Source organism: Terrapene carolina, unplaced genomic scaffold (assembly GCF_002925995.2).
Source record: "Terrapene carolina triunguis isolate 2854851 unplaced genomic scaffold, T_m_triunguis-2.0 Scaffold42, whole genome shotgun sequence".
Classification (NCBI taxonomy): Eukaryota; Metazoa; Chordata; order Testudines; family Emydidae; genus Terrapene; species Terrapene triunguis.
Window position 1 is genome coordinate 536,094 of NW_020664393.1, and position 20,965 is coordinate 557,058.

General features: G+C 40.6%; 1 protein-coding gene across 1 annotated transcript in view; it reads left to right on the forward strand.

Annotated features, from left to right (window-relative positions):
• Window positions 1-20,965, forward strand: part of FRK (fyn related Src family tyrosine kinase) — a 60,141-nt gene that overhangs the window by 21,950 nt on the left and 17,226 nt on the right. The window contains exons 2-4 of the mRNA XM_024200496.1: window positions 8,116-8,237; window positions 15,378-15,541; window positions 16,224-16,392. Coding sequence (XP_024056264.1) covers window positions 8,116-8,237; window positions 15,378-15,541; window positions 16,224-16,392 — 455 coding nt within the window. The remainder of the gene's footprint in view (window positions 1-8,115; window positions 8,238-15,377; window positions 15,542-16,223; window positions 16,393-20,965) is intronic.

Here is a 20,965-nt window from a genome sequence, read left to right on the forward strand (position 1 = left end):
GTACAAACTAGCCCTAATACAAATCTGGGGCTTGGAGAAGTTGCTGATATAAGATTTCAAGGTAAAAATAATTTGCATCTCTTATTTTTTTCTATACTTTCTCATATATGAACCTTTTTAGTGTTTGTTTTCCGACGCTAGGTATAATGTTTCCAGTGCCTCCTATTGTATTATAAGGCAAAAAGGTAACAATAATGTTTTAGGTAAAATAGTTTGCATCCATTTCTTTATCATTGCTCCCAATATTTTTCTCTTGAAAAACACAATCTGGAAAACAGACCAGACAATTGGTTATACCTACTAGTCCTTGCATAGAGTTATATGCTGCCATGGAGTGTTTTGCTTAAAATATACAATGTGTTTTATGCCTTGGTGATGTGATTAATCCCTGACTCGTAATCTGTTTGTACAATAATTGGGGAAACTGTCAGATTCAACTTTGTACAAATGCTTATACAAAATTTAAACCATATCTCGATAGCTAAAATGGTCACCGCCTATCCGCTTGGGGCTTATCAATTCTTACCCTCTAATTAGGGAGAAAAAGGGGTCTCTGTAACCACAATCTGTACATACCATTCTGTGAAGAAATCTTCTAGTTCCCCTTCTGACTCCTACCTACACTCCTTTCCACCATGAATAGGAGGTCATCATGGGGAGTTTCTGGGAGGTGCATAGGGAGTGAGAGAGAAGTCACAATGCGTAGGGGAAAGGTAAAAGGGTGTCCTGATCTGTATCTGGTAGCCAATGGATACTAACAATGGATATCCAAGATCCAAGTATCCAGTAAAAAATGGATTTGCCATATTCCTAACAATTATTCCCCAAATAACTGTGTAAAGCTAAACCTCAGTGTTAAGGGAGAAAAATAGCAAAGCTTCTTCCTACATTCTCATGGTTTCTATGTTTCCTCACCCTGACACTAAAATAACCTTCCTTTGGCAATGAGATCCAGTAGGTGTCAGTGACTAAGAGGCTCTAGGTTCCACACATCAAGCATAGCAATACCTTTCATTTATCGTCATAATTAGGTTCTTCATCAGCATGAATCTGAGCAACAAGCATGACTCAGAACTTTCCATTCCGAGTGTAGTCATTGTGTTTAGCTAAGGTTAAATGATGTTGACCTGAACAGCTATCTTCAAAACTTGTATTTCTAGTTCCGTTCAGGGCAAAATAGTTTCTGATTATGGGAATTAAGCAATCAGTAGAGCTCTCTATGGCTTGTTTGTGTATTTTAAATTAACCCCTTTCTTGAGTTTTGTCTACATTAGACATTTTCTTCAATGTTTTGAGCAGGTTTTAATTACAGTTTCTGAAATGGCTGTTCTTGTCTATATTTTTGCTTAAACCATACTCAGAACCAGTTTCTCTCTACCTTCTGCTGAGAACTAGTTTTGCTGGAGTAAGCGTAGCTCTGGATTGCGGAACTAGTAGGGAGCTTAAGTCTACACATATGTGAAGAGTGTAAACAACAAGAATAGAGAAGAGTTATCTAGGGAAGTACAAGAGAGAATAATTATGCGCTTCCTGTAAATGAAATCAGTGCTATGAAATCGTTCCCCCAGGGTGGCTGTGAAATCCCTGCTGAAAGCAGTAATTACTAGGCACAGGGCAAAGATTCAGTCGGCAGGCACAGTGGCAGCATTAACTTAGAGCCCTAAGACACTGGTGATGCCAGAGTATACCTCTTCAGCTTTTACTTTCAACAGTCTTTCTCTTTCCCTTCCTCCTATTGGCTATCACAGGGGTGGGCAAACTTTTTGGCCCAAGGGCCACATCTGGGTATGGAAATTGTATGGCGGGCCATGAATGCTCACAAAATTGGGGGTTGGGGTGCAGGAGGGGGTGAAGACTCCAGCTTGGGGGTGGGCTCTGGGGTGGGGCCAGAAATGAGGAGTTCAGGGTGCGGGAGGGGGCTCCAGGCTGGGGCCAGGGGGTTGTGGTGTGGGTGGGGCGCAGGGGTGCAGGCTCTGGGGTGCAGGAGGGTGGGACCAAGGGGTTTGGAGGGGGGAGGGGGCTTAGGGCTGGGACAGGGGGTTGGGGCACTGGAGGGGATCAGGGGTGCAGGCTCTGTGTGGCGCTTACCTCAAGCAGCTCCCGGAAGCAGTGGCATGTCCCCCCTCCGGCTCCTACGCAGAGGCGCGGCCAAGTGGCTCTGTGCACTGCCCTGTCTGCAGGCGCCGCCCCATGGTTGCTGTTCAATGGGAGCTGCGGGGGCGGCGCTTGGGGCGGGGGCAGCATGCGGAGCCCCCTGGCTGCCCCATGCATAGGAGCTGGAGGGGGGGGCATGCTGCTGCTTCCGGGAGCTGTGCAGAGCCACGGCACACGTGGAGTGGGGCAAGCCCCGGACCTGCTCCCCGGCAGGAGCTTGAGGGCTGGATTAAACATCTGAAGGGCCAGATTCGGGCCCCGGGCCATAGTTTGCCCACCCCTGGGCTATTAGCTCTGACCTTCTTCCTCCCCCCTCCCTAACAGGCCATTCATTCCCCTCCTATATGCTTCTCTGCAATCTTCCCTCCCTCCTCAGTCCCTTCTTTCCTGTCTGCTCCCCCACTTCCTACCACTCCCTCAGTGTCACTGTCCATTCCTTTGTCATTATTATTAACTCATTCCTCTCGCCCTTCCTCCTGGCCCCTCTCCTGTATCTCCATCCTACATTTAAAATAGAGATGTTTGTATATACACACAAAAAACAACTCCCTACATGCTGCTGTGCAAGGCATCCCTGTGAAGATGGGGTTCATGTCCACAGGAGTGCAGCTCCATAAATTCAACTCTCCTCTCACCTCACACCGTGGAAGTACACAGGTTCTGCTGCCACAGGGTCATCTGCCATAGGGACATCCAGAGATGGCCCTTACAGGGCTCTTGGTGTTTCCAATATGTTGGCGTGTACATCATTGTTGTTAAGGCTCATTGTCAGAAGGTAGCTGGCCCTCTGAAGGGTCAGGGGCTCAGCCTACTTCTGACAGGCTCCACAAGGGAAAATGAGGCAATTCAGGTTCCCCTCAGACTAATTAATTACTGAATAACTGGAAACCAGTTAATTGGGTAGGGATGATGAAAGGGACCCTGTTTCCAGTGCAGAAGGGAGTTAGGAGAAGAGTGGATCCTTGGGAGAGGAACAGTCACAGGCTGCAGGAAATGAAAGTTCTCATAAAAAAGACTTTTTTGGGGGAGGGTTGGGGTGTCACCTGCAAAGGAAAGGCAGGGAGAATGCTCCTGGGTCCTTCTGGTTTGGTCTCCATGGGGGATGTTAACCCAACAGGAGGGATTCTTTCCCCAGCCAGTACCAAGAGCTTCTGGCTCTAGAAGAGAGTTCTGGGTCATGAATAGCTTGCTGGTAAGGGATCATGGACATAAATGGGGTTGATGGACTCAACCCAGCGCTTAATTTGTGCTGGGGCTTGCTGGGGCTGAGCCTTGGCACCTCCAGGCTTGGCAGTAAAGAAGGCATGGAGCCACGCATTGAGCAGTGAGAATAAAACAATATTTGAATAGCTACTTGTTCATTCAGTTAGCACCATCCATCATGTGCACTAAGGATGGGGAACATGTGACCTAGTTATTAAAGAGGGCATCATAACAAATGTGCACAAAGGGGCCTAATTCTGGCATTTCCAACTTTTGAGTTCTTGATTTTGCAACCTTAACATTCTTTTAACATAGGTTTTTTGAATATCATGGTATATAAGTTATATATTTTAATAGTATTAAAGCTTTTTTCATTCAAACCAGACATTGCAAGAGCTTTTATATAATATTATAGAATTATATAGCTTGAAACCTAATACTAAATATTTATATATTTAAATTTTAAAGTACAGTATATATAGTAGCGTTAGGTAGGAAATAGTTTTACTGTCCTGAGATATTTATTTTTTCCTATTTCAAACTGGGACAAAAAGTTGAAATCTCAATTTTTCAGAAATTCATAATCTGAGAAAAATTTCTGATTGGGTTGATTGAAATGTTTCATTTTTGATAATTTCAAAACATTGTGATTTGATTTCAACCTTTTAATGTATTTAAAACCTTTTTTGTTGTTGTTATCCATTAACTAAAATTTTGGAATGAAAGGCTGTTTTGAATCCAAAAACTAAATTTTTCATTTGAAAATGTCAAAATGGAGCATTTCAACCATTTTGAAACTTTTTTAAAAAAATTCAAATTAGGATATTAATAAAAAATGACTCTTTCTGGATAACAATTCCTGTTTTGACGAATCTGCATTTTCCAACATCAACAACAAATATTTAGCTGGAAAATTCCCAACAATCTCTCATATGGAATCATCCCAAAAATTCTACTTTGGACTTACACGTTGCATTTCCTCTCCTGTTTTAACAAATCACCACCTTTTATTCTCCTTAATCAGAGCAAGTGAGACTACTGATTTGGCTACCAATTGAATCAGCAAAATAGTCTTGTATCTCCATGTAGAGTCCCATGTAGAGTCCTAGCCTCTGACACCTGGTAGCCTCCAGTGAGCCCTGCCCATATGAAAGTACAGATTGAAACTTCATATGAATCACTACGTAACATTCCAGTGAATCTGATGTGTGACATTTGATTTACCAATAAAGCAATTTAAAGTAACTAGAAAGTAATGGTCACCTGAAGTTAAGAGCATAACAGACAGTGATTGACTTGCTTGTTCTTCCGTTAAAGGTGTCTATTTTGATATAATCTTTCTTTTCCCTTATAACCTCTGCTCATGCTAAGCAATTACTTTGACACATTAATACCCTGTCTAGGGTGCACTGTCAATTTAAGATGAACAAAAGTAGACTAGGCAAAATACTAAAACCCTTTTTTCATATAATTTCATTACTAACATTTTAAATGGGCCTGTTGAGATTTATGCTAGGAATTTAAACATCAATTTAAAATGAAAATACCACTTTGAATTTGGGTGTGTTTTTCTAAGAACTTAAAGTGGATCACAACTAAACATGTATCTCAAGGGCAAGGATAATAAATGATTATCTTAGTATTCCCTGACATTGTGCCTGGCACTGGACAATAATGACTGCATGCCCAATAACTCTGTATTTGGACCCCCTTTCTATCAGTATTATTCAGCCAGGCTTTATAGGGGGATTTGGGGATTCCCATTTGCACACAACCCTTTCTGAATTGCATTAAGCAAATCATATACAGTTGTGGTAGTGAAGGACTACAAGGGATGTACCCACTGTTTTCCCTTCCAAAATAGTAGTTTCAATTATATTTCCCCTTCTAGTGACACTTTCTTGGTCTCCCTTGCCTTCAGCCTACTTTGAATCTTTAAGAGAGAATCTTTCCAACTGCCATTATGCTACATTGAATGGGCACCTACAATTTCCAGATTCACTCTAATATCTAGATGTCATATTACTTTGTATGAAGTGGCCCAGCAGCCATGAAAAAGACCTTGTAATCAAAAGTTTTAAATCAGTATTCCTGAAATGAGGACCCTGACCACTTGTTGTCATTAAATATACTATGGTAATAGCACATATAGCAAATTTTTATATCCATAAAAAGAAGTAGGTCAATAAAGTCAAACAAACAAACAAACAAACAAACAAAAACGCCAAAAAAACAAAATCAAAACTACCTGTGGCCCCCATTCAGGAAATCAAGACTATTCAAAAAGTGCACTTAAATGTTAAGCACATTTTAAACCCCCCTGAACTTAATGGGATTTGAACACATGCTTTAGGTTGAGTATGTGCTTAAACTCTTTCCCATATCAGGGTTTATGTTAATTTAACATTATGGCTGAGGTTTACATACAGAAGTGTAATGGAATTAGAAAATGTGGGTCTCAGTTTAGCCATAAATTGGCTCCCACTTGCATATGCTGTACTTTGTATTACGGAATATGTTTTTTACTTTAATACTTTTATATCTATAAGAATATGTAATTAGGGATTATCCATTTGAATTTCCTAACTATTCTGTATGTAAAATACCAACCACAGAGCTACATTGCATTTTGTTTGCATTTGATTTCCTCAGTTTATTCTAGTTCTATTTTGTTTTATAAACAATAGAGGGCTGTGTGTTTATCTTGGGGTCATTAGATTTGTAGTAGTAGTTATTTGTGCTGCCAGCCAAAATGTAACTAACACCTTTTTAAGACAGGAAAAAATAATATGAAATTAAACTCCTGTTTTTATGCCTTTTCTGCCTAAAAATACTAATCTCTCTGTTTACCTTTACTGGAGTGAAATCCCACTGTCCATAGATTTGAAAGGGAAATAAATGTAGTTTACATGGTTTGGATGTGTGATGCTCTATTTGGAACCAGTATTTAGAATTTTGAGTGGTCCGAATCTCTTTTGCAGGGATGCCCCACGTTTAATGTGGGATTTCAGTACTGAACTGAACTGGTGCCTTGTCTCCTCCTTATTGGTTTGATCAGTGTTTCTGTCAATCAGGGGATTTGCAAATTTATAGGTTAATCTGTTTTTCCAGGGTCCATCAAAGCAAACAATTACTGTATCTCCAACAGACTGAAGTATTTTACTAATGCATTCTAGATATTGGCTTTACATTCAGATTCCCTCCTTTTTCAAATGCATATCAAGGCCTTCAGGTGGTTAGAATGATCAGAGAGTTGTACATAACACTCGTTAATGTATATTTAACAATATAGAGTTTAGCATGAGATCAAGACTGGCCCATCTGCATTTGTATTTTTTTAGTTCCTCTTCCTTCATGCTAGAAACGTTACTCACACTGTAATGTTTGATCAATCAAGCAAGATGCTATTATTTTGAAGACTTCACTATATATTTGTATTTAGTTCCTTAATTCCTTTGGATTACTCTAAGCATTCCAGGTACTAACATAATTTGTTGAATACTCTTTCTGATCTTTTCACTGGTAATTGGCAGATAAGGTATTTTGTTGAATTGGCTAATTATGCATAATATAACAAATTGATTCCTTCTGGAGAGTTGTATGGCATGGTTATCAATAATTTATTTAAGCGGAATTCTTGTGTACATTGACATAAAAGGGTACACAATCCACTTTTTGATAACTCTCTATCACCTTTTAAATCAAAGGCGGGGGAGAGCGGTAATCTTAGAGAGAGGTTTTTTTGTTTGCTAGAAGCTCAATAATCCCAGTTGAAATTGATGAGCAGTCATCTTATTTTTTCATCAGGTACATTCTTGTCAAATAACAACACAATTAGCTAAACTTCATTTTCAGCATTCCATCTGAATTGTTATTTGAATAGTTTTTGAAAATCAGAGGTGTTATGCGTGGGTGGAGTGCTATACAACTGCTTTTAAATGAGCTGATTTTCATAGCACATAGTCAGCCATTCAAGCATTTTCTGTGACATGAGGTAGGCATTGTTTTTGCTCATCTATCTCACTGCAGCAGGCCTGAAATGACTGCCAATTAGTCACTTCATAAATCAGCAAGGAACTGGAATTGTGAAGAATCTGTTCAGCATAATTTAGTTAATTAAAAATTAATTTATTTCATTCAGTACAGATAGCATTCATAAATTACAAATCAAGGTTAATCATAAAAACATATATCCCTCTATAATTCAAAGGAGACTTGGCATCAATTATTTTCAAAGGGCTATTTAAAGATAGTCCTGGTGAGTCTATTTTTTAGTAAGGACTCTCTATCAAGCATAAAATTCTAGCACCATTGAAATCAATAGGAGTTTTGGCATTGACTGCCATGTGCTCAGGATTTTACTTCAGATGTTTAAATAGACCTCTACCCCGATATAACGCTGTCCTTGGGAGCCAAAAAATCTTACCGCGTTATAGGTGAAACCGCATTATATCGAACTTGCTTTAATCCACCGGAGTGCGCAGCCCCCCCCCCCCCCCCGGAGCGCTGCTTTACCGCGTTATAGCCGAATTCGTGTTATATAGGGGTAGAGATGTAGTATCTTCTAATAACGTATGTTGTCCTGTTTGTTTGTTTCTTTCAATAATCTAATACAAGTTGTCTCAAAATTCCCCTTTACTTGTTTGCAAAAATAATGTATGCTATGTTGTATGCTTAGTAGACACAGTGTAACTGTCTTTTCTGCTAATTATTGCTGACTGGTAAAAATTAATGCTAGAATTTTCTGTCTTTGTTTAGATGGTTTTTTGGACCAGTCACGCGAGCAGATGCAGAGAAACAACTGTTGTGCCCTGAAAATCAGGAAGGAGCTTTCCTAATCCGAGAAAGCGAAAGTAAAAAAAGCGAATTCTCCCTTTCAGGTATCACAGTTTTTTACCTTGAGAAATATTGTAAGAGTTTTTCATTTGGCCTGTTTTTCTTTTCTTATTTTCTAGAGTGATAAACTGCATGCATGAGGATGAAATTAAAATCTATAATAATCTCTTGTTCCCAAGAGATACATAAAAGTTGGTAAGAGCCATAGGTCTTTACTAACTTTTACTTTTAGCGCTTTATTAATATGCTCAAAATTCAAATTAACTTTCTGTGCTTATTGCTTTCATTGTTCCAGCTGCCTTGAAATGAGAAATGTTTTCATAATTAAAGAGCCACAAACACATTAGAGTTGTGCATCAATGCACCTACTGGTTCAGATTGGAAATGAAACACATGTTGGCACTTGGCAGATCTATACAGGATATGAAAACAGTAGAATCTCTAGAATAAATCCTTAGTTTTAAACTGCTCTTTTTGTGGGATTGGTTTGCAAAACTAGACTTCAGAAACACATGATCAATCTGCAATGAAAAGTTAGTTGTATCTATGGTGGTAGGTTTAATTTTTGTATTTAGTCAAGATCCCTCATTCTGGCTTCAGGAGATGTGATGGACTTCCTAGTAAAATTTGTACCTGAAATAGACTGATTACCTACCAAATAGGGAAAAGCATGATTTTACTTACAGGAGCCAGGGCCGGCTCCAGGCACCAGCTTAACAAGCAGGTTCTTGGGGCGGCCAAGGGAGAGGGGCGGCACCTGCGGCAATTCGGGGGCGGCAAGTCCCTCACTCCCTCTAGGAGCGAAGGACCTGGCGTGCCGCCGATTGTGGCTTTTTTTTTCCAATTGCCGCCGCCGATCTCGATCGCGGATTTTTTTTTTTTTTGCTTGGGGCGGCAGAAATGCTGGAGCCGGCCCTGACAGGAGCCAACCTTACTTCTTTTTAATGCTAGTCCTAATAGGTAATATGAAATATTATCCCATGATGGATTTTCTTGGACACCATTCACCAGATCTGTGATACAAATATAAGCCAAGAGAATTATAAGAGAAGACTGTCAGTGGGGGTATAATGTTGTATACCTGGAGATGTACTGGAAGCAGCTTTCAAAGTTTTTGCTCACAGAGTAGTCTAGTGACTCTTCAGTACTTGCATTGAATTAGGATGGTTCCACACACTCGATTACATTAGCCCAGTAAAGCATTTTACTGTTACTGGAATAGAATGCAGTAGAGGTGGCAGTATTTTTGAGGCATGTGTCAGCATGCTAGGAAAGTGAACAGCTTGTAATCCACATACATTCTGACCGTGGTAAATCACCTGGAGACAGCTTAGGCTTTAAAGCACAATCAAAAAGTATCTCACATCCCTGTCAAGGCTGACAAAGGCAACAAAATACTGCAACTCCAGCTAGTATTCCCTAGCGATATTTTCCATTTCATTGAGGTTGCTCAGGCATCGAGATCAGTGTAAAACAAGAAGAAACTGCACCCTTATGGATCATCCCAGACTTACGCTTTGGCATGTTTATAAAGATGTATAATTACACACATACATAATTCTATTCATGTAATATGTAACCAGTGAATTATAAGAGAGGAACCTGAACCAAAGCCTAGAATCTGAGAACCCCCGCCCTTTGAAAAAAGCATGGGTCTGTTTCAGAAGTTTGTAGTTCTGACCCATTTCTATTAATTGTGTGATAGTTCAGTATTGTACAACAATACTTCTTTACTGAAGACTTCTACAAAGTGGGATTTGACTATTGCAGGGGAGGAGAGGTGTCAGTTTAGACCGGGCCGGCTCCAGCTTTTTTGCTGCCCCAAACGGCGAAGCGGGGGGGGGGGGGGGAATCCGCGATCGACGGTACGTCGTCGGCAGCTCAATCGCACTGCTCCATTCTTCGGCGGCAATTCGGCGGCTGGTCCTTCGAGCCCTCTCTTTCTCTTCCGCGGCATTTCGGCGGAAGCTCAAAGAGAAAGAGAAGGACCGAGGGACCGCCACCGAATTGCCGCCACCGACCCGGACGTGCCGCCCCTTTCCATTGGCCGCCCCAAGCACCTGCTTCCTGCGCTGGTGCCTGGAGCCGGCCCTGGTTTAGACATAATTTTGAGTTACCTGGAACAAATGTATTTATATTGAGTGGAAACCATGTGGAACTCCCAGTGTTTTCAGCTGTTTGACTTTGGTTTGGAGTTTAATTTGTACCTGAAGCTCAAAGCAAAACCCCAGAGGATTTGACTCTGTGAAGATCAAAACAGATAAATATTTTTGCCCAAGCCCCTGTAACCTGAAATCTATGAGGTTCACACTAATATATAATGGAGCCAAAGATATAAGAAGGAGAGATTAATAGGCAAATCTACTTAGGTGGCAGGGGGGAAGAGGGAAAAAAAACCTGTCTTTCATTAAAATGAGCACATTTCATTTCTAATGTGTCATTGTGGAAAAAACTCACATTTCGTAAATGATTTAGAAGGCAAACAAGACTGTTAGAATTCAACTTCAATTTTTAATTTTAAAGAGAGGTTTTTGTGGGCCACAAATGGTTAAACTGAGATCGCATCAAACTTTAGATAGGCCACAGAGATCTGTTGCTATCATCCTAACTGCTTGATGTTTGTCATATCTTTTTTTTATTTTAAAAATGCGTATGTTGCAGAAGGAATTTTATGTTGATGATTCTTGCATCTGGTGTAAAAGGCATTAATTTTTAAACATGCCTCTGCCATCAGAGGCATTGCCTCTTTTTAATTAAAAGCCATAATTTAGATGTGTTCAGCTTAATTGAGTGTCACTGCCAATAACAACAAGAAGCTTGTCTCTTATTCTTGAATAATGATATCTGCAAGATTAACTGCATTAAATGACAATGCATTTAAGCACCTGCTATACTTCTATACATACGTTTAAAACTCAGATACGCCTGTTGCTACAACCTTCTTTTTAAACTTTAGATTACAGAAGGCAAATATACCTATCCTCAGTAAATTGCATGGAGGTGTTGAATCTGAGTTTGTTGCTTGCCTACAGACTTGGGCCATGTGGGCTGCCTACCCCCTCTTCCTAGGGATGAACATAGGACTCCCCCTGATCCCAGTGCTGGGAGTGGAAGCAGTCAAGATACATTTGGCAATTATGTGTCTCTTTTGTGCTCCCAGGACAAGGCTGTGTGGTTTCCTGTGGGGCTGGGGGAGAGAAGGAGGATGACATTTGGTTGGAGCAAAGAGTGGGAACGACAGGCAGCTGCAGACAGCGCAGGCTGGTGGGGAAGAGAAGGGTCAGACAAAGGGAGAGGGAAGATGTTGTGCTGTAGTTTTTGAGGTCTGTCCTTTTGCCGAGTTGCTTTTTGTTGTTGTTGGTCTGTATTTGTGAGGCTGTCTTGGTTTAAATTAGAAAGACAAGGTGTCAGAGGTCATAGGTGCTGACTTTTATTTTTCCCTGTGGGTGTTTCACCCCCCCTCCAAAGGCCCTGCCCCTACTCCTCCCCTTCCCCTGAGGCTCCTCCCTTGCTCTGCCTCTTCCTGCCCCCACTCTGCCCCTCCCCCAAGACCCCCGCCCCCCGCTTGCTGCTCTCCGCCCTCCCCCAAGCACCTCCTGCCAGCAGCAAAACAGCTGACTGGTGTGGCTGGTGGGTGCTGAGACTCACTATTTTTTTTCTGTGGGTGCTTAAGCCCCAGAGTACCCACGGAGTCGGTGCCTATGGCTAAGGTAATATCTTTTATTGAACCAATTTCTGGTGAGAGAGAGACAGGCTTTCAAGCTAACATGGAGCTCTTCTTCAGGTCCTTTGGGCAGGTACTGTCTTTCTCTTCCATGTCTTTACAGAGCCTAACACACTAAGGGCTTGTCTACACTTACATTTTATAGCGTTTTAACTTGCTGGCTCAGGGGGGTGAAAAATCACCCCGCTGAGTGCAGCAAGTCTGAGCGCTTTAAAGTGAGAGTGAAGACAGGCTCCGAGCTCTGGGAGCAGGGCCAGCACAACCCATTAGGTGACCTAGGCGGTCACCTAAGGAGCTAACATTTGGGGGGCGGTGACCGCGGCAGACAGATTTTCGGCCGCCCCGGTCGTCGTTGGTATTTCAGGGGCGGGACCTTCCGCCGCCTCTATCAAGGGCGGCATTTCGGGGGCGGGACCTTCCGCCGCTTAGGGCGGCAAAAAAGCTGGCGGTGCTCCTGTCTGGGAGCCATGCTCCCAGCACTCAGAGCTAATCCCCTCGTGGAGGTGGATTACCAGGAGCGCTGGGAGAGCTCTCTCCCAGCACTCGTGCGCGACCACACTCGCACTGCAAAGCGCTGCTGTGGGAGCGTTACCGCGGCAGCGCTTTGAAGTGTCCAGTGTAGACATACCCTAATACTCAATCCTGCAGCCTTTAAGGTGCTACCAGAATACAAATAAATAACTCCTCAAACATGCAGGTCCTCCACACGAAAACAAATTTCATCTACAGGGAATAGGAAGTCAGTTAAAGTAACAGGATGGGCAAAAGTATTGTCTTGCTTCCCAGTGCAAGAAAGCATTCTCTGGACCCCCTGAAATAGAGAAATAGAACCATAAAAGTAGGAATGATGATACTTTTCTGAAATGTTACATATAAATCTGGTCCAGTGAAATTGGTATTTCACATTTGTTTCCTCGCTACAATCTCATTATAGGGTTGTGAATGATGATAGTTACCACAGTGTTCTGAAAAGTGGGCATTTCCCAGATCTTAGTTTATAGTGTATTCGGAAGGTGTCAATGCACCTTCTTTCCCCTCTTTCTATGTTTTGTTTTCTCTGTTTTGTTACCGAATAACTCTATTTAAGTTCTTTCCTTTAGCCTGATCCCAAATTATGCATCACCAAAATGTACTCAGTATTTTAAATACTATATTAGAAAGAAACAACTTTTGAGGCTCATTCAGTCTAATTATTTTTATGATCTGGAAATATACCTACTTCTGACCCTTATATATAGAAAATCCCTTGTTTTAAACGGCACCTATGCGCCCTCTGGTGGCAGTTGTTGGCAATCGCATGCGACAATACGAATATGTATTCCTGCATAAGGAAGTGTGGGGGTGCGGGCGATGGGGGATATTCTATTCAATTAAAATTGGATTAATGATCAGAAAAACTCCACCGTATGCTAATATTTTAATTGACAACATTTTGAATGATTCTAACATTGCAGGAACTTATATCAAACGTACACACATGCCTGTGTGTGTATGTATATATAATATAATGAGGGTATGATGGTGTGGTATGATGCAAAGGCTTTATCAGCATGACAAAAGGGGAAATAAGAGTCTTCCCAATATTTAGATCTTCAAATTAGAGATGAGTCCCATATACTGTACTACAAGTACACACATTAGGAGGGGAGGGGAAAGAGACTGAGATATACATTAATTTGTTTTCCCAGTTAAACAACAATAAGAAAAAAAAGAGGCTCCACTTGTCAACAAGACTACATTATATCGACTTGCTGGAATTGTAGTTCCTAAAATGTGTACTGAGCCTACAAACGGACAGATTTTCCCACCATCAACCCTCAGATTCATTCTGTGGGAAGGTATTAATGGGGAGGAAACTGTGTGAGGTCACCTAGCAAGCGGCAAGGTGCCCAAAATAACATATGGGGCTGCAGGTAGCAAGAAACCCCACCCATTTCTGCTTTCCCCCTCCTTCCTCACAGGCTGACGATATTTTCCAAGTCAAAAACAGGGACACCCCCATTGTGGTGGGGTGGGCAGTAGGGATTTTGGTGAGGGATAAAGGAGGATGACAGGCAAATGGGAATTAAAGAGGGACATCCTCCAGTGGCAGCCAGGTCAACCACACTACACTATGTCTACAGTGTAGCAGACAGCTGTGATATTACTGATGGGACTTACACCCATTAGCCCTTAATGAGCAGTGCAGTTTTCTCCTCCTCCCCCCCCCCCCCCTTGAGAAGTTCATCTCAAATCATTCCTTTGGAAGTGAAGGGAGAGTTGTCTTGGTCATGGACAAATGTGCAGATCCATGTTAAGTTTCTGCTTCTGCACCAATCCTTGGTCCCTGACACTCACTCTTCTACCCCCTCAGATCATGGCCCTGGCTGACTGACATTCATTTATAAAGGGAGTTCCTAACCTGTCTGTGATGGGCAACAGAAATGTGAATACATCCCTGTTCTTCCTTGCACTGTAGACTGGAACAAAACTGCAATCATGGAACTAAATACAGGCTACACATTCCTCTCGCCTTTCATCCAGAACCACCAGAGAGTCCTCTGTGGGGTCCTAGGAAAAGGGCAACAGTGCCATAGAACACACAGACCCTCCCACGACCACCACCATCATCTTCCACCCTCAGAACTCGTGGTCATAATTTACAGAGCAACTGAAGAGGAGTAGTGGAAGCCCTTGCAGGAGGGTCCACAAGGAGGCAAACTATTAAAGTGCATGCTGCCCTTTGTTCCAAGTGTGATTAGCAAAGCATTTATTAATAGAAATGCCCATGTCTATGGGCAGTCGAACATCAGGAAGTAGGGGGTGTACTACATGGAGGTGCGCATCATGTTGTTATACACATAGGTCAGCTGCAGCAAGTAGGAAGGCCAGTCTCTCTGCCACATCTCTGCCAAGGGCCTTAGCCCTGCTAGCAGCGTCTGGTTGGCTTGCTTGCAGAGGGCTTTGTATTTTGGGTGGTAGGCTGTCATCCTTAGCTTGTGGCTGCCATACAGAGAGCACAATTCCTTAAATGCCTGTTACTCAAAGGGCATGCCTTGGTCTGTGATCACCGCGGAAGGGTTGCCATAGGGCTGGGCAAAGTAGTGCCAGAAGGCTTCTGTGGTTGCTCTGGCCATGATCTCCCTGAGGGGTGTGGTGACCAGGAATATGGCATAATGATCCACCATGGTCAGGAAGTCAGATGCACTGCTCTGACTTGGCTCCACCTTCATGTGGTCCAGTGCTAACAATTCCAAGGGCACGCGGGTCTCCATTGGCTGGAGGGGGGGCCAGTCCCTCACCTCCGGGTTAGGCACCTGCGGGACTTATGGGTGGTAGGCACTTCTGAAAATTAGGTCCTTAAATATACATTTAGGAACCTGACTTTGGTTACTCTGTTTTTAAAATGTTGGCCATAAGCTGTATTGTACTACTCTATATATTTAGTAGCTGGGAGCTTATATCTCAATTTATTTTTTAGTCTTTGATGGAGCAGTTGTGAAACACTACAGGATCCAACAGGAGGCTGGAGAAGGCTTTTTTCTTAGCAAAAAGAATATTTTTAAAACATTGAATGCTTTTGTTGACCACTACACCAATAACAGCGATGGCCTCTGTGTAAAGCTCAGGAAGCCCTGTATAAAGGTAAAGTTAATTTTATATTGTGCAAAATATATATTTTCAAACTAACCTGCTGGTTATCAGTCATAAGGTGCTAGGTTGCAAAATGACAACCTGATTCTTTGATGAAGTTGCATGGACCGCAGAACTGTTTCATTCTTGGAGCTGACACATTCATAATAAAATACCCTGACATTTTGAACAAATAATTGTGTGGCTGGAGGAAAAGAATGTGCCAACTTGTGATTTATGAATAGCTCTGTATATTGAGATAAAATCGCCAAGTTCATAACTCTAGATGTCTATACGTATTACTGAGACAAAACCATCAGGTTCATGCAGGCAATATTTCATTGTCCAAAAAAGCTTACAAGGGGGGTTGATTTTTTAAAAATGTAGGGCTCTTTGACTAGTTGTAGCATTTTCAAGACTTATACAATATCAAGTAACTGCTGCTCTTTCATTTCAAAGTTTTATTTGAAGCTCAACTAACTTTTTTGTATTAAGAGGTACCCAAGATGTGGATTTGTAGATGCTTTTTACATTCTCTTTTGTGTTTTATCTTTATCATCTGTGTGTTCTGTAAGGAAACTTCATTCCTCATAGCTGCAACTTTAACTGACATATTTTTAAACAAAGATTTATTATACACTTTGCTGAACAAATAGCAAAATATCTAATGTTTGTGTTTGGTTCTTTACACCAGAAAAAAGTTCCTGCTCCTTTCGATTTGTCATACAAAACTGCAGACCAGTGGGAGATAGACCGAAATTCTCTGCAACTGTTGAAAAAATTAGGTTCTGGTCAATTTGGTGAGGTGTGGGAAGGTCTCTGGACTAATACCACACCAGTGGCAATCAAAACATTAAAACCAGGTATGTCACACATCACTTTGAATTACTAATATTGTCAGGCCATGGCAAGAGCCCACTTTCATGTTTTGTAAATACTCTTTATAAGAAAATCAGGGTATCTAATCATCTTCAAAGACCTGCATCTTCTGGATAATAGGTAAAATTGAGTTTGTTATTTTGAGACCCTTAAAGATTCCATGGTACTTTGTACTAAGGTTTTATATCCTGCTTACCTAAACTCTCACTGCTGTTTCATTTGTTCTTTGTTCTTCAATTTCACACACACAACACAAGCTCCCCGCCCCATCATATAATGTTGCTGGCACAGAATGGCTTACGTGTTTCACCCTAAAGGTAGCTGCATTTCATCAGTAGGTGAAGTGATCATTTTATCTATAATCTGTAGGCTGTAAAAATCCTTCTGGTGGATAGGTGCTATATTGCTAAGTTTTATTGTTATAGAATCTGTATAAATCTCTCTGTTCTTATTCAGAGCAGTAATACAGAGTAAAACACTCTAAATAGTGATTGGAAATGTGATAACACTTTGCATATTTATGACATACTCTACTAATTGCTGATGTTTATCTACTGTATATCCTTGTGTGAATAATGTGACATCTGTTTGATTTTTTCTTTACTTTTAAAATTAATTTTAAGTGTCCTTTGCATTGTAAAACAACATCTACCAGCAGATGGCACAAATCACATAGATAACAAAACCCAGCATAGGTGATATAAACATTTTTTTAAAAAATAGGGATATCGTAATATGTTTTCTTTCATTCAAAAAGCATTTGTGAGGTTCTAATGACTCTGATTCAGGAAAGTCCCATTGAGGGACTTCAGTTTTTAGCCTGTGTGGAATCTCTGTCCTCTTTATTTTTCATTTTTTTTTTGTTTTTTGGAATGGCCACATACAATTTCTTCCCTATCCTTCAAGTGCACATAATCAGTAGGCTCCTGATGATACACCCTGGCCTCTCTGATTATTTTACGAGTATGATCCGTTATCAGGACCTTTTGCATTGTGATCCCAGGATCTATAGAAGGCAACTTATAAAACAAAATTGAAAAAAAAGTGTAGAGTCCCAAATGTAAGTTATTCATCTGAAGGAGCTTCACTGGGGTTTGAGGAGAGGATGATGTCATGTTACCTTCACTCCCCTATAACAGATTCTGGGCCATTTTGACAGATATTCCTCTTCTCTCAGTCTCCTGCATTTAACAGCAGAATGCATAATGTGGCCCCTATATTTGATTTTTCTACTATTTTAACTCAATATTTCATCTCTTTTTTCTCTTTGGCAATGCTGGAAGCCATCCATTTTACACAGACAAAAATTAAGGTACAGCGAGAGTAAGACTAATCTCTCTCTCTCTTGTCTTTAAAGTGACCAATGATCTTGAATGCCCTAACGGAATGCCCAAGCTCCAAGGTGCTCAGCGTCCCCAGCCCCACAATGAGAATGTCAGTGCTCAGCACCTTTGAAAATCAGGCGGAAGGTATTTTAAGTTGAACACCCAAAATCAATGGCCACTTTGGGCATCCAAAATTTGCGCCTTTTAAAAAAACTTTTTGGCCTTCCTCTCTCTCTGCTTCAGTCTCTTCCTCTGTAAAATGGGAATACTATTTTCCAACCTGGAATCAGAACTGATAGAGGGACATAGAAACACATTGTCCCCCTAGTCCTAACTGAACTCTCCCTACTAATTTTTTAAAAAGCTATCAGGAACGATAGGTCATTCAGTTATTTGGTTGGCTGATACCAATTCCATTTGGTACTACTTAAATTGTACAACAAGGAAGGTGAGAGCCCAGATAATCAGCCCTTATTCCTTCATGAAAGAGATTGATTTTCACATGTGTTCAGCCACACTACTCCTTTCCACTGAGATCACTACCTTGACTATTGCTCAGTTTGTCAACCCTAGCTACATCCCCAGAGGTGTCACTGGAAAGCTTGAGAAACACAGCACAGTACTACCGCATTATCACAAGGGAAGAAAATAAGGTATTTCTGCTTCAGTTTTTATGTTTACGGTTGGTTCCTGGGCTGTGGAGATTGGTTAAACACTTGCAGCTTCACATTGCTGATTCATCAATCCCAGAAGCCATTTATTGCTACATAGACAATAAGGCAATAAAAGATGATCACATAAATAAACTGCAGTAGATTTGTTAGATAAAATTGAAAATTTTACACTGTAGTTAGCAAAGAACCATAGTTTATGTGGCGACTCTGGCAATAACAGAAGCATAGCAGTGTGGAGTGCTGGAAGACTTTACCTCTGATATTTACAATTAGATTGGACAAAGTCATAGATAATATACTATAGATATTGTTCTACTCTGGCTCAGGAAATGGATGAGATGGTTTAATTCATCTTCTCCATCTCTATTTTCTGTGGTGTGATCCAGCTCTTGTTTAAGTCAATGGAAGGAGTCCCACTGGCTTCACAGGGGGTGGGTTTGGGGCGTGTGATTCTATTCTTGATATACCTTATAAAATATCACAATATTCTACAGTAAAGACAAAGTATTGTGATAACTAGATTCTGTGTTCAGAACACTACAGCATATTTTTCTAAGGGATTAACTTTTTTTGTAAAATGTCCTACCCCCACCGTGAAACCTCCACATTTTAATCTCCTAGCACATTGGGTTTCCAAAGCTTACTTTCATAATTTCAGCAATCTCTGTCAGACATATTGATTTAAATAATTTTAAATACCCTAATCAGAGTAATAAAAGCTTAGTTTGGTATTAATAAAAATGCAACAGAAGCCAGATGTTGTAATTTACTTCATCTTAATATAAAGGCAATCGGGGAATGGCCTCTGTAGTTCATGAGTTTTGACTTTAAGGTTGTTATATTCTGGGGCACATACTGATTCTTCACACTTAGAATACAGAGATATAATGGTCTTCATAGACACATAGCATAAAAAGCCAGAATTGGCCATTATATCATCTGGTATTTCCTCTTATATATCATAGGCCATTAAACTTCACCTAGTTAGCCCTGTACTGAGCCCAATGACTTATCTTTGACTAAAGCATAACTTTCAGAAAGGCATGCAGTCATGACCTGAAGGCATCAAATGATGGTGAATCCACCACTTGCCTTGGTAGTTTATTCCAATGGTTATTCACCTTCACTGTTAAAAATATGTGCCTAATTTCTAATTTGAATGTGTCGGCCTTCTATTTTTAGCCATTGGTAAACTTTTCTCTATTCCACTTTCAGACCCAATACCTACTCCAGGTAAAGGTACTTATATACTTATCAAGTCACCTCTCAATTTTTTTTTTTTGATAAACTAAACAGATTGAGTTCTTTAAGTGTCTCACTGTAAGGCATTTTCTCCATCTTTCAAATCACTCTTGGGACTCTTTTCTATGCCTACTCCAATTTTTTAACAATTCTTTTAAAAAATCCTTTAAAAATGCTTCCATTGCTGGAAGACCTCCCAGCCCCAGGAAAATCTAATTCCCAGAATGCTGTAGGAAGTGGTATTGGTGAACCTTTCCCTAAGCCAATTTCCCAATATGGTGTTAACAAGTATTGAGATACTGGAAGTCCTGTGTTTTTTTGTTTGTGTGGGTTTTTTTTGGGGGGGGGGGGAGTATAAAGCTGATATCCTGTACAAAATCAGTGGGTAGTTAGATTATCACAACCTAAATTCTCCCTGCAATTTCAGTTGGATGCCTTATTTTTCTTCACTTCCTATCAAACTGTTGTCTACTATTGTACATTATTAAAATATTGCTGCATTCCATACCGATGGGCTAGGTTTCAGTGATGAAGAAAGTGGTTTCAGAATATTTAATGTGTACAATAATGCAGGATGAAAGGTGATATGTAAATGTAAGATATTATTATCTTTGTGTTATAATGATTATTATTCCTGGTACTTGTAAACTACCAGTTGATGACTACAAGTGAGCACCAAACTGAGCTTATGTCATGCTTCATTATGCATCATTTCTTACAGGTCAGAAATATGAAACAAAGGGAGTAACAGTTAATTATTGTGCAACTCCTTAGTTCAGAGTTAAAATGAAATAGGCCTGGGATTAAACAGACAGATGTATATACTAAAAATAGACAAACCTTAAAATGATTGTTAATGTCTATATAACATTTAAAAGTGAGAAAAAAAGGCAATGGTAAAAATAGAGACTGTAGCGGCCATTAAGCATGGTATGCACAAACAATAAAAAGAATTAGGAGTGGAGTCAAATATACACATTTTAAATCATCCCTTTTATAAATTGTCTTTTTACATAGTAAACTACACCTCTACCCCGATATAACGTGACCTGATATAACACGAATTGTGATATAATGTGGTAAAGCAGCGCTCCGGGGGGGCGGGGCTGCGCACTCCGGCGGATCAAAGCAAGTTCGATATAACACAGTTTCACCTATAACGCGGTAAGAATTTTTGGCTCCTGAGGACAGCGTTATATCGAGTAGAGGTGTATTCAGAAGGATCTATATTTTTACATGTCTATAAAGCACTTACACACTTTATATAAAACATAAATAAGAACTGGATGTTTGCATATGCAAGCAGTGCACATATA